Here is a 14,743-nt window from a genome sequence, read left to right as displayed (position 1 = left end):
AGGATACCTAGAAAGATCAGAGTAAATGATACAGCTATTCTTTGTATGTAGAGAATGCATGCATCTGTTTCATATGGCTGCTTCCTTGAAGCTCATGGGCTCCTACTGGTCTTCAAAGATTCTGCTGTTATTCCCTGCAGGAGAACCTACATCTTGGGTGAAAAAATGGCCAAGATTTTCTAATGAGGCAGATCACATGGGGCATGAGACCAAGAGAAACTGGGCCTCCTTTTAGAGAGGAAAGAAGAATCAATCAATGGAACCTTCATTTGGGATCTATTGAGTGAACTTCAGATGCAATGCATCAGAGTTCTGTGGTAGTAACCATAATCCATGTCAGGACAGTACGTCAGTCAATTTGTTTCTGGACAACTTTCTATTTAAAGTTGTCTTACTATGTTCTCAAGATCTCTGGCACAAGAAGCTAATTCTAAGAGTCATAGTTGACTCTTTACTTTTCAGTAGACTTTTAAAGATTCTCATCCGAATTTGTTTGGTTTTTATACTGTATACAATGGGGTTCATAAGGGGTGGTACTAAAAGATAGACATTGGCCATGAGGATGTGAACAACCGGGGGTGCATTTTTCCCATATCGATGGATCATGGAGAGTCCAATCATTGGTGTATAGAAGGTTAGGACAGCACAGATATGGGAGATGCAGGTATTCAAGGCCCGGAGGCGCTCTACCTTAGAGGCAATACTTAACACAGTTTTGAGGATCATAACATATGACAAAACAAGCAATATAGAGTCAAGAACCATAGAAGACACCACCACCATCAAGCCATAGATGCTGCTGATTCTTCTGTCTGAGAGCACCACCTTCAGAATATCCTGGTGCAAGCAGAAGGAATAGGAGAGGACATTCATCCTCCCATACTCCAGACACTTCAGGAGAAAGGAGGTTGGGAACACAAGTAAAGCAGCTCGAAGGGTCACTCCCACCCCAATCTTGATGACCATCTCATAGGTCAAAAGGCTAGTGTATCTCAGAGGGTTCCAGATGGCCACCAAGCGATCAAAGGCCATAGAAAGTAGAATACCAGACTCAACAATGGAAAAAGTATGGATGAAGTACATCTGGACCAAGCAGGCATTAAAATAGATCACACGGTGATTAAACCACAGGACACTGAGCATGGTAGGCAAAGAAGCAAAAGATAAGCCCAAGTCTGAGAGGGCCAGCAAAGAAAGGAAATAGTACATGGGCTCATGGAGAGTTTGATCTGTCTTGAGGACAAAGAGGATGGCACAGTTCCCTGTAATGGCTATAAGGTACATGGAGCAGATAGGAAGGGAAATCCAGAAGTGGTGTTTTTCTAGTCCAGGAAAGCCTGTCAGGAGGAAAATTGGAGGGCCATCAGTCTTATTAGAGGATGTCATAATGCTCTCCCAAGCCATGTATCCTGTAGTCTTTGATGTGTACTGTAAAAACAAGAAGAAAAGAAAAGAAAAGAAAAAGAAGTCATGTATTAAATGATCAACTCAAAGATCCTTACTTCTTTAGCTGCCCAGCTGAGACTTTTCATCAAATATATTAATTTGGACACACTACAAAAAGACTCAACTCTCTGAAGAAGGCTATAATACTGCAAAACGTGGAAGGAAAGAGAAGATGATGATCATCAACAAGGGAGATGAACTAAGATACAAAAAGGTTGGGGAAGATCGTCATGGTGGAAATCTATGGAAATCAAATGCAGTCACTCTGGGAGGCTGCAAAAGCTACAAAAAAACCTATTTTCTCAAATTTACAGTTTTTTTCAAAATATATTTTATTAACGGTGGGTGTATTACCCTTCACAACCATGCAATAACCATTTAAATTTTAAAAAAGAGAACAATGAAAATATATAATGGATAATTATATAATAAAATGAAGGTTAATTGCAATTAAGATTAAAAAATAATAGTGGGTCAAGACTGGGTTCCATAGTTTTGGGGCTCATTCTTTTTTCCTCTTTCTGGATGAGAGGAACATTTGGTCTCTAGTATCTCCTTCAGAGTCAATTTGGCATCCTGGTGAAGGCCCTCAGCTAGAAATCCAAGACTATGAGTTCTAGTTCTTAAGAACAAAGTAATCTGGATCCTCTTGGGCTGGCCCCTCGCTCAGTCTCAGGAATGAGACAATGGCAAACCACTTTGGAAATCTTGCCAAGAAAATGGCAAGCACTTATCCAGGATCAGAAACAATTCAATAGAAGAAGAAAAAAAGAGTACCTCCTTAGTTCTCCAGTAGTCCTGTAAGTTTCCAACAGCTATCCAGGCAGTTCCTTTAGTATCCCATAGGAAGAATGTCCTCTATAAGATCTGGGAACTTGATCCTTTTTCACATCTTTTCTGATATGTACTCTTTTTTGTTCTTTTTAGTATCACAGCAGTTCATCCTACCATGTAGAGATCATCAGCCCGGACAACCTGTAGCCATCTTCATTAAGAGGGACTTCTCAAAGGGGAATTACAACTGATTTAAAGAGCCTCTATTAGAGACCTTGGAAGAGACTGGTTTCTTCCAAGGCTATAGCCTGGGAATCCTTTGACCTTAGCTAAGAAGGCACCAAAGAAGAGAGTATTCCTCCCTGGTCCAAGAAAAGACCCTGCAATATTCACCAGGCAAGAGTTTTTATATGAGGGAGGTGTTGGCTGCTTACATCAGAGAAAACTATCTCTGGGAGCTGTTCTTTGTCCATGTTGTCTCTAAAGAATTCAAGGGATCAACAGTGAGAAAATAGGCCGCTTGGGTTGAACAGTAGATCCCTTGGTCCCTTTGAGCTTAGTTGTTTTTCCTAAAGAGATTTGTCTATCAAGTCGCTTATTGCTGACAGCAACTTGATGGCAAATAATCATTCAATCAATTTGACACATGCTCTATAAAGCAAAGAGGCACTCAAATCACTTCCAAACAGAAAGGGAGATTTCCTTTCAAGGTATAACCGTAGAACCAACAATATTCTTTCCTTCAGTTTTATTGTCTACATTTCTGCAGTGACCTGTTTGTTTTAAATAGCTCAAAACCAAAACAACCCCCCCCCCCCCCCCCCCCCCCCCCCCCCCCCCCCCCCCCCCCCCCCCCCCCCCCCCCCCCCCCCCCCCCCCCCCCCCCCCCCCCCCCCCCCCCCCCCCCCCCCCCCCCCCCCCCCCCCCCCCCCCCCCCCCCCCTGGTTCACCCAGGGAATATCCCAAAAAAAACCCACACTTTCTCAGCCAGAAGAAGGGGTTATCAACAGTGAATGAACCAAATGAGCCCAGTGTGCAAAAAACAATCCGATTGCCACCTGCAAACTAACAAATGATGTGTCTGTGGCCACTGAGCCTTTAACTGGCCTAGTTAAAAGAGTTGTATGAACTCAGTCATGAAGTCTTGAGTCTAAGGTTTCTGGGAGGTGAACCATCAATTTTGGAGTCCAGCAGCAATATCTTTTCCAAAAGGGGGCAGGTCACAGCTCTGAATGTGTTTTCATGAGCCCAGGTGGCACAAGATGATTGTTGATAGGCAAAGATAATTTATTGGATGGATTTGCAGAACATACAGCATTTATCCATATCAGTTAGAGGAAAAAGGCACAGGCTGACAGCCACTTCAAAGTGCTTCATTTCAGTGGACAGAAAAGTAGAATCACAATGTCATAAATATTATGTACAGTTGGAAGGGCCCATTTTAGTCCAGCACTAAACAATTTGCAGGAAAACCAGCAGGCAAATATAACCTGATAAACTCTTGTTACAACTTTGTTCCACAAGTTGTTCTGCCTCCCAGTAGGCTTCTGGGTGTAATTCAAGTGCTGGTATTTACCTACAAAGCCCATCATGGCTTAATGTATTCAGAAACCAGTCGGAATTCAGCTCTCAATCTTGCTTCTGACAAGTTTTTCTGGGCTAACTTCTATTTGGGGTCCCTGGCGTGTTTCTTAAAGTCCACTCAGTTCTTCTCATGCTTGCACATATATACAAACAATTGCAAGAAAAGAGGAAGAATTTTGGGGCTGCCCTAGGCTTTCCAACAAAAAAATGAAAGCTCTGAAAACTTGACTGAAGGATTTTATTTGTTTATTTATATTTTTACTTATTTATTTATGCATTTATATAGCTGCCCATCTGTTAACCAATTCTAGGTGGGTCCCAATTAAAAGTTAAACCAATATACATGAAATAATATTAAAACTATAAAATTAAACAGACTGAAACACTGAAACATTAAAAACAACAAAGACCTGGCACCCAGTCAAACTTCTATTGTGCAATTATCTAGTCTTCTCTCAGTACTTAGAGAAAGATCTTTGACGCTTTAGGAAAGCACATCATGTTATGTAGGGCTTTAAAGATGATGATCAGCACCTTGAATTGCACCCAGAAAGAAACTAAGCCAGTACAGCAACACAGGTGTTACATGGGAAAACTCAGGAGCCCATTACTGTGTACACTGCTACATTCTGGACCAGTTGAAGTCTGAATGCACAGAAAGAGCAACAGTCCAGGCACGCACATCGCAATGAGGGACTCCTTTTTCCTTGTGAAGAACTTTACCCCCACAGAAGTTTCGTTCTTCTGTTTTCAGCCCTGTATCTAGTCTAGCAAGATCATTTTGAAGTTTATTTCTGTCCTTTCCCACTCAATTTTGCCTGCTTTCATCCATAGCCGTACAAAATCCAGTCTATTTTTCTTAGAAAGGTGGTGTTCACTAGCAATAGCACTTAGACTTATATACCGATTCACGGTGCTTTACAGCCCTCTTTAAGGAGTTTACAGAGTCAGCACATTGCCCCCAACAATCTGGGTCCTCATTTTACCGACTTTGGAAGGATGGAAGGATGAGTCAACCTTGAGCCTGGTGAGACTCAAAGTGTCAAACTGCTAGCAGCCAGCAGTCAGCAGAAGTAGCCTGCAGTACTGCATTCTAGCCACTGTGCCATCATGGCTCTCACCACCTGAGACACTAAAATATTTTGGAACACAAAGTCCATCAGCTGCAACCAGCTGGCAAAAATCAAAGAGCTTTATCCAGAAAGATGCAGTGTGCAGGAAAACCAATTAAACCATTCTTAAGGGAAGGCCGTTCTGTCTTTTTCTTCAAAAACTTTGGAGATGGAGAACTCCCAGTCTCCAGACTTTCCCTGTTCCTCTATTGTATGGTACAGATCTTTCCCTGAGGAAGTTTTTACAGCTATTTAAACTAACTCTGCAGTCACTATTTATGCTTCTCATCCTTGTTTCTATGCTAACGGGACTTTGTTTATTTTAAAAGCTCATGTTGTGATGGCTCCACGTGACCTGAAGAAGGAGATCAAGAGCCCAGTATTCTCTTCAAGACAAAGAAAGTTTGCTGGGATTTCAGCCATTCAGCTGCTGTATTACTGAATGAATGTGATTAGGTATATTGGTTGAAAGGACTCATAAAGGTGGAATGCATGACTCCATTTTGCATGAAATATGGACACAACACCTACCCCATAAATGGTTAAATTCATGAAACAAAGAGAATAGGGCTTTGGAGGGAGAGGCGCTTGTTGATTGTCTACCAGCCCGCCATGCCTGTAAAAGTTAAGCTCATTTAGAATGCCTGAAAGTTGCAGAATAGATGATGAGATATTGGAGAGGGGGGAGTTTCAGAAAAAGCATTGCCTTTGGAATGGGGAAGAAGGAGCCGACTGCTGGTTGTAATAAATGAGAAGAGAGAAATGAACTATTGGAGTTGGGTGTGGAGATCCATTCTGAAGTGTGGGAGAATCAGCCAGTTAATATTTTCCATGATAGATAAAGACTTCTATGTCAGAATTAGGGAGTCGGTTCTTTAAGGCAGGGGTCAGTTCAGCCTTGAAACACACTAGGCATGGGCAGAATAACAGGGAAACTCCCATGAGAAGCTTCCTGCTGTCCAGCTTCAGTCTCTACAGAATCCCATACAGCTGGTTCCAGGAGTCCCCCAAAGGGACACTGTATCTTGAAGGTCTATAAATCCTCTTCTGTTTTTCAGAGAAGGGCAGAAACTGGCTGGCAGGGATTTGGCTGGCCATGAACAGGTGTTTTCTGAGCTCTTGCACATCAGTTTGCTCCTTTAAGGAAGACCCTCTGCCACTAAGGTACTGCAGAAGATGAAACTCTGTGTGATACACAGAGTTGAGTTCTGAAGTGTGAACAGATCCAGCCAAAATTTGACTCCTGCGATTTTGTTGACTGCATTTATAAAGTGGATGTGGATACATGAAGCAGCTGCAGCTGATAATGCAAAGGTATTACATGAGAAGCAATGGTGGGATTCCAAACATTTTTTTTACTACCGGTTCTGTGGGCATGGCTTGATGGGCATGGCAGGGGAAAGATACTGTAAAATCTCCAGTCAGAGGTGGTATTTGCCGGTTCTCCGAACTACTCAAAGTTTCCACTACCGGTTCTCCAGAACTGGTCAGAACCTGCTGAATACCACCTCTCATGAGAATGTTTTTAGGGATGTAGCTTTCTGTTTTGATCCTTCGGCTTGTCTGCTACATAAACTTTGAGCAATTCCAGCCAATTCTAGGAGATCCTGGACCTTTCCTCAGACAATTTCTCCCTAACATTTAGGTCTAATGAGTCATATTTGGAATGCTTCTGGGAATACACCATTTTAATTATTACTTCATTTACTATGCTCTAATTTTTGAGAAAGAGAGATCACTTTGGTGGGCTTTGTCATAATTTGGCTAATTTGTATTTGTCAGTGCAATGTACCCAGGAAGAGATAGTAAAAGTATATAGAGAGCTATTATAAGTATATAGTATAGGTTTGCTTTCATTATGCATCCTAAAGCAGGATGTGTAAAAGTGTGCATTAAATGGGACAGAAGTTCAAGATGGCATCAGACAAGCAAATGAATAAATAAAGGTATTCTACAAATTGTGAAGGTTATTAGAATAGCCTATATAGTCCACTTCTCCTTAAGCTTTCAGAGTACAGAGGTCAGATTATGTCACGCCTGCATGTACAGGACTTTACATGATTCCCCTCGATCCTCTTGGAGAAAAGGGTGGAAACCTTTATTTTTGTACAGTGTATATCCAGTCTGATATTTTCAGTAACATCACTACCACGGTTACCAGTTTAAGCTTACTGAAAATAATCAGACTTGATAATCTCTCTGTATCTCTGTACTATGGAAGCCTTGGAAGGTGGACTGAATAGACTTTTCCGAGAGCTTCTAAATGTCCTTTCCTGCAAGCTACAGAGTGCCAGGTGCTGGACAGCTCCTATAGCTAATACTTTATTTATAGTTATTCAAGTGCAACTATAGAGACTACTAGATCTGCGACTTTCATTCTTAGAAGAAGGTTTGAAACTTCAGGCTACCCACATCTGATCCTTCCCAATAAAGATGAGACTGGTAACATGGAGCATCATGATGGACAGTGGAAGTACACATCTTGCAGGAATTAATATGCTTGTGAAAGTGAGAAAAATTGTTTAGAAAAGATCCCATTCTATTAAAGTGTTTGGAATGAAACCTAACATTGGTTTAATGTATTCCTTCTGTTTCTCTTCTCAGATTTTTTAACTCTAGGGTAGCTTATGTGCCCTTTCTCTTCCCGTGATGGCCATAGTGAATGAAACTGACTACAGCCTCATGCAGTTTTTCTTGAAAGGGGTCCCAGGTCTGGAACACGCTCATCTCTGGATCTCCTTCCCATTTTTCTCTATGTATCTCATTGGCATGTTGGGGAACTGTGGACTTCTCTACATCATCTGGGCTGAGGAGGCCCTTCACAGGCCCATGTATTTCTTCCTCTGCATGTTGTCTGTCACAGACATAGTCATGGGAACCTCTACGATGCCAAAAGCATTCTGCATTTTTTGGTTAAACCTAGAGGAGATCAGCTTCGGGGCCTGCCTGGTCCAGATGTACATTGTTCACACCTTCACAGGGATGGAATCTGGAGTTCTCATGCTCATGGCTTTGGACCGCTTTGTAGCTATCTGTTATCCATTGAGATATGCTACTATCTTGACCCACCCAGTCATTCTTAAGGTGGGGGTCCTCACCTTCATCAGAGGAGCAGTTCTCATCCTCCCCTTTCCTTTTCTAGTCAGGAAAATGATATATTGCCACAGCAGAGCTATTGCTCACACCTATTGTGACCACATGGCAGTGGTAAAGCTGGCTTGCAGCAATATCCGGGTTGATGCTATCTATGGCCTGACAGTTGCCATGTTGATTGGGGGCTTTGATATCTCCTGCATTACAGTGTCTTACTTCATGATCCTGAAGGCAGTTGTGGGCCTTTCCTCCCCAGAACAAAGGAGCAAAGCATTTGGCACCTGCACTGCTCATCTCTGTGCCATTGTTATCTCTTATACACCAGCCTTCTTCACCTTCTTCGCACACCGTTTTGGTGGTCATCACATCCCTCCTCCTGTTCACATCATCATGGCCAATCTTTACCTTCTTCTGCCTCCCATGATGAACCCTATTGTTTATGGAGTAAAAACGAAAGAGATCCGTGAAAGTGTCCTGAGATTGTTCCATAAGGAAAAAAGTATGGCAGCCCCTAAGCATTGATGGAGAAAAAAATAACATCCATAAGTATGCCATCAGCAGAATAGAGAACACCATATGATGGGTAAAACTTGCACTTAAATTAGCATATTTATTTCTGGTGAAGGAGCAAAGGTTATATCACGGGTTGGCAAGAAGGGAAATCCAGCCATCAATCAGCATGCTCACAAGGCCCCACTCTTCCATCTTGTAAAAATGTCCAGAGAAGATTGTGCTAATTCCCAATTATTTTGTAAACTTTCTAGAAGAATCGGCATAAATAACCATGCTGATGCAGGACTTTTTCTGGAGAAGCTTGTGGCAGATGATTCTCACTGAAAGTAATGTTTTCTATTCTCAGGGATGGAGCATTTCCTTATATTTTATTCCAAAAACATGCAAGGAGAAGATGGGAAATGGCTCCCATAGGATGAGACCTGAACCCGATTGGAAACCCAAAGGGAACTCTTGGGATGCTTTTCTCGCACAAATCACCCCTATCCAATATCGATGTACAGAGGACAGAGTTCTCTCTTCTGCTCTGGCTTATTTGCAGGATGATGTTTAAGTTTAGTAAGCTACTCTAGCATGTTTTCAGGCAGTTGGAGCCCATTAGAAGGAGCTATTAAAAAACAATGAAGATACATTGAAGATCTTGCTTTCAGTTGAGGAGGTTCCTCTCCTTCCTTCCCAGACTACCCAGAGAGGTAGTCACTCCAGTAGTGGGGTGCCCAATGAATTAGCAGAGGTTATTCCTGCTTAACTCTTCTATTGCTCCCTTCCCAAATTCAGAAGAGTGAAATATTTTCCATGAGTTCATGCTCTTTTATTGGCTTATCTTTTGCTTCTATTTTAAACATTCAATATTACACCAATCATTTGCAACAAAACTTACTGCAGACCTTTATGGGTTTAAATGTTAATCACCACTAGGTAGTTTAAAATGCTCCTTTCACCAAGGAAGCACATCCACTGTTTTCTCTCAGTTCCATATGTCATACGCCTCCCTATCCTAAGAGTTCCCTTTGCAGGGCAATGAATGGCTATATAAATTTGATGAATGAATGAATGATATTAAACTGCATGTAAAGTAAAAAAAAAAGTAAATAATAAAAATAAATAAATAAATAAATAAAGTTACAATGTAACTTGGAATGGTTTCTAAGTGATTGGTTGTTAAGCCAGGACTACATAGACACAAAATCAGACATATTTAAAAGAAGGGGAGGTATGTGAAAAGTTGAATGCACCACTCAGAGTGAGCAAGCATGTCTTTTCCTTCTTGGGATTCAGAGTTTTGGTGCTCTCTGGGAAGAGGTTTCCAACAGCCCCACCCTCTTTATTTGGAGTAGTAAGTTCTGCTGGTCATTTGAAAGCAAGCATGCTTGCGGTTGTGTCAAGAAAGCAGTCAGGCCAGGAAGATAGCAAAGACAGGAGAAAGAAAACTCCAACCCAAAGCATCTCAGCAGAAACTGCTTTCAAGCAGTAAGAGAAGTCTTTGGAACATGGAGATAGACATTTATGGATTAGACTTGTGGCCATGGGGGTCACTGTTTTGGAGATATTCCTTTACCTGATTCCTCAATGCCTTCGACAGTAACAGAATTTGTAGTGTACTGGAAAAGTTCTTTAAAATGCAGTCAGGTGACCATGGGGAGAATGGACATTGGAATGTTGGAACTAGGACTTAAGTATCTTTTTTATTTTATTTATTTATTTTATTTATTTATTTCAGACCAAAGCTTTAGCTGGCTGAGAAATTCTGGTTGAAGTCCACAAGTCTTAAAGTTGGTGAAGACCTGGTCTAGCACAATCAAACCTCAGGATTTGACGACAGGACATCTTTTATTACATTTTGTACTACACCATATGGGTTTTGGACATATTTTTCAGTTAACCCATTTGATTCAAAAATTGTTGCCCTATGATGTACCATTTTGGTGACACACAAACAGGAGAACTTTAGCAGTATATTGTGATGGAATGTACAGATGGTCCTTGATGTATGACCACAATTGAGCCCAACATTTCTGTTGTTAAGCAAGACATTGATTCAGTGACTTTTGCCCTATTTTATGACCTTTCTTGTCACAGTTGTTAAGTGAATCACTGTAGTTGATAAGCTAGTGAGCTAGTTGTTAATGAACCTGGCTTCTCTGTTCACTTTGCTTGTCATAAAAGGAGATTACATTACCTTGGGACACAGTGTGATGACACACTGCGTGGCACAAAAGCAACAATATTTCACAAGAAGAGTTCTCCACTCCTCTACTCGTTGTAGAATACCTTATGCCACAAGACAGGAGAAAGAAAAATCCAACCCAAAGCATCTCAGCAGAATCTGCTTTCAAGCAGTAAGAGAAGTCTTTGGAGCTGCAAGACGCCTGAGAATAGAGCTGAGAGAACTTTAGCAGTATATTGTGATGGAATGTACAGATGGTCCTTGATGTATGACCACAATTGAGCCCAACATTTCTGTTGTTAAGCAAGACATTGATTCAGTGACTTTTGCCCTATTTTATGACCTTTCTTGTCACAGTTGTTAAGTGAATCACTGTAGTTGATAAGCTAGTGAGCTAGTTGTTAATGAATCTGGCTTCTCTGTTCACTTTGCTTGTCATAAAAGGAGATTACATTACCTTGGGACACAGTGTGATGACACACTGCGTGAATAAAAAATAAACAAAGTCACAAAACTAGGTAAAGATCCTTTAATACCTTCAACTTGGCCCCCAATGTCCAGTTATCATCAGCTGGAGAAAAAAACTCTCCCAAGAACAGTTTTTAAAGGGAAGAAATTCAGTCTGAACCCAAAGTACATATAGATTATAAATAAAAACCAACACAAACCATGCTGCAGCAATTAACAAGACAGGGCAGGATAAGGAATTGTAGACTTCAAAAGATAACGAAACACACACAGTTGGGAGGATGCCGGAACCCAGATAAGACTTGACAAACATAGATAATTCATGCTTTGCTTCCAGCAAGGTGCTGTGCGCAAACGCCCTTTTAAAATCCTGTTTTCCCAGCTGCAGCTAATGAAGGGAATCAGGGCCCTTTTCTCCCCTGTAACCCCCGTAACTCACGTTTTCTCCTTTCTCCATTCCTCCCTGCATGCCCTAGGATGAAGAGGAGGTGGCCCTGGGTGTTCCCCTGAAGGCCCAGCCGGACTGTGCCCTTCCCCAGTTTCTTCCACAGCCACCAGAGCCACACTCCCACTGCCTGTCAGCTGCTCAACCTCTCCCTCGGAATTAGATTCCAACAGGGGCATGACACACAGCAATGGTCATAAATATGAACCAGTTGCCAAGCATTTGAATTTTGATCACATGGTCATGCGGATGCTGCAAAGATTGTAACTGTGAAAATTGGGCATGTCATTTTTTTCAGTGCTATTGTAACTTTGAACGGTCACTAAATGAACTGTTGTAAATCAAGGACTACCTATAATAAGAAGGTAAATTCCCAAGAGGGAGGGAATATATTCCAAAGGAAAAAGAGGCAGCCCAGTTCAGTTACTTTGTGTAAAAAAACAGAGAGTGAAGGCAGTTCCTTCCTAATAATTCCTAGACATAGGATTCATTTGGACAATAGTTTGTTTTAGTTTTGCAAGATTCTGTCAATAAGTGTGGAACAATAAAGAAATCTACTTGAAAAATGATTTGTCTTTCTTGGGTTTTGGGGGGAGGATGCTGGTATATATAGACATGACTAAAAAAGTTGCAAACTTATAGTAAGAGGAAGACTTTGAAATATATAGGTAGGAAAATGCAACCAAGCATAGAATCCACTTTAGATTTAAATGTAAGAAATAAGAATTGATCGTTCTACAATTCAACAGGATTTTTTGTGGAAACAACAAATTCAGTCTTTGTGTCTATGACCTGTATTGGATTAAGAAAAACCTTAATGATCTTCATGTGTCATGAGAAAAAGAGCTGCAGCCAAAGGAAAACATCTCTATGGCACCCAAACAGATCAAACCCCAGAATTTTCTTGAGTGTATTATAACCTTGAATCCTGGAAGCTCCTTCTCAGGCAATTCTGTGGAATGACCAGATGACTCTGCAATGGATCTGCTTGGTCTTCATTCCATATACAAGAGGCTCAATGCTGGGGGTACCAGAAGGTATAGGTCGGCTAGGACAGTGTGGCTATTGGAGTCATGGATCTCCTGAAAACTGTGCTCCATGGACAATCCAGTGAAGGGATATAGGGAAGAACCTATATCCCACCCCTGATAGGACCTGATGGTAAAGACTGCAACGATGACACCATTAAAGCCAACATCTTTAACACATTCTTCGGCTCAGTATTTGTAAACAGCAATGGATCATGCCCAGTATTTCCTAGCTGTACCACAGATAACAACAATGATCTAATACATATCGATTTTACAGAAGATAATGTTGAAAAAGCACTACGCAATCTAAAACCATCTCTATCTATTGGACCGGATGGAATATGTGCCTACTTCTTAAAAAAGCTATCCACTGCCATAGCCAAACCTCTAAGCATAATCTTTGAAAAATCTTTCAGGACCAGCTCCTTGCCTAACCTATGGTCACAAGCCACAGTCATCCCCATCTTCAAAAAGGGAGACCCAAGCCTAGTTGAAAATTACAGACCAATCTCCTTATGCTGCGTCACTTGTAAAGTCATGGAATCAATTATTAACCAATCCATCATCCTCCACTTAGAGACAAACAACCTACTCTCCAATAAACAATTTGGTTTCAGAAAAAAACTATCCTGTAATCTGCAACTCTTACACTGCAAAAACATATGGACAACACAACTCGACCAGGGCAAAGCAATAGACGCAATCTACATAGACTTCTGTAAAGCCTTTGATTCAGTGGTACACGACAAACTACTCCTAAAAATAAAATCCTATGGTATCTCTGGACAACTGCATAACTGGATAGAAGCATTCCTGGCAAACAGACAACAAATGGTCAAAATTGGGAGCGTCCTATCAAATTCTGTACCTGTCAATAGTGGTGTCCCCCAAGGCAGTGTTCTAGGACCAACTCTCTTCATACTCTACATAAATGACCTCTGTGATCATATTAAGAGCAATTGCGTTCTTTTCGCTGATGATGTAAAGCTGTTCAATACCACAGACAATACTGCTACCCTACAAAAAGATCTCGACTATGTATCAGAATGGTCAAACAAATGGCAACTTCAAATCTCAACAAATAAATGCTCTGTCTTACATATAAATAAAATACAAGCTGAATAGTCAAGATCTTGTTGATGACCCAAGCTCTGTAAAGGACCTTGGAATACTCACCTCTAATGATCTAAGTGCTAGAGCCCACTGCAACTACATAGCCAAAAAGGCATTAAGAGTTGTTAACCTAATCCTACGTAGCTTTTTCTCTGGTAATATCACACTACTAACCAGAGCATACAAAACATTTGCTAGACCAATACTCGAATACAGTTCATCAGTCTGGAACCCACATTACGTATCTGATATTAGCACAATTGAGAAAGTCCAGAAATATTTCACAAGAAGAGTTCTCCACTCCTCTACTCGTTGTAGAATACCTTATGCCACCAGACTTGAAATTCTAGAACTAGAAAACCTTGAATTACGCCGTCTTTGGTCTGATTTAAGCATGGTATATAAAATCATACATTGCAATGTCCTACCTGTCAATGAATACTTCAGCTTCAACCATAACAACACAAGAGCACACAATAGATACAAACTCAAAGTTAACCGCACCAAACTTGATTGCAGGAAATACGACTTCAGCAACAGAGTGGTCAATATCTGGAATACTCTACCTGACTCTGTGGTTTCTTCCCCAAACTCCAAAAACTTTAACCTTAGACTGTCTACTATTGACCTCACCCCTTTCCTAAGAGGTCTGTAGGGGGCGTGCATAAGCGCACCAACGTGCCTACCGTCCCTGTCCTATTGTTTCTCTTATTCTTCTTTTATTTTTCTTATATGTACCCATTTCATGTATTCACAACTATGTATACACTTATACTTATTATCTTGTAAACAATTGGCAAATCAAATAAATAAAGAAAGAAAGAAAGACAGCAGAGAGGAGGGAGAAAAAGATTTGCAGGGCCTTCAAGTGTGTCCCTTGGGATAGACTGGGGGCAGTTTTCTGGATGAAGATGTAAGAAAGAGAAATGAGGAGTGAATCAAGTCGAATGGAAAAAAAGATGACCACCAGTCCATAGATAGAATTGAGTTTAATACT

General features: G+C 41.0%; 2 protein-coding genes across 2 annotated transcripts; one reads left to right on the top strand and one right to left on the bottom strand.

Annotated features, from left to right (window-relative positions):
• Window positions 1-402: 402 nt before the first annotated feature.
• On the bottom strand, window positions 403-1,386 carry LOC148130422 (olfactory receptor 51G2-like). The gene has a single exon (XM_087967523.1). It carries the CDS (start codon window positions 1,384-1,386, stop codon window positions 403-405), a length of 984 nt encoding a protein of 327 aa, XP_087823649.1.
• A 6,179-nt stretch (window positions 1,387-7,565) lies between these two features.
• On the top strand, window positions 7,566-8,531 carry LOC148130421 (olfactory receptor 52N4-like). Its single transcript, XM_087967522.1, has one exon. The coding sequence runs from the start codon at window positions 7,566-7,568 to the stop codon at window positions 8,529-8,531; it is 966 nt and encodes a 321-aa protein (XP_087823648.1).
• The last annotated feature ends 6,212 nt before the right edge of the window (window positions 8,532-14,743 follow it).

The sequence above is a fragment of the Notechis scutatus genome, chromosome 5 (genome assembly GCF_049901735.1).
Source record: "Notechis scutatus isolate UNSWTSFEM ecotype Mainland chromosome 5, rNotScu1.2, whole genome shotgun sequence".
NCBI lineage: Eukaryota > Metazoa > Chordata > Lepidosauria > Squamata > Elapidae > Notechis > Notechis scutatus.
Note: the sequence above shows the minus strand (reverse complement) of the source record. Positions and strands in the feature narration are given on the sequence as shown.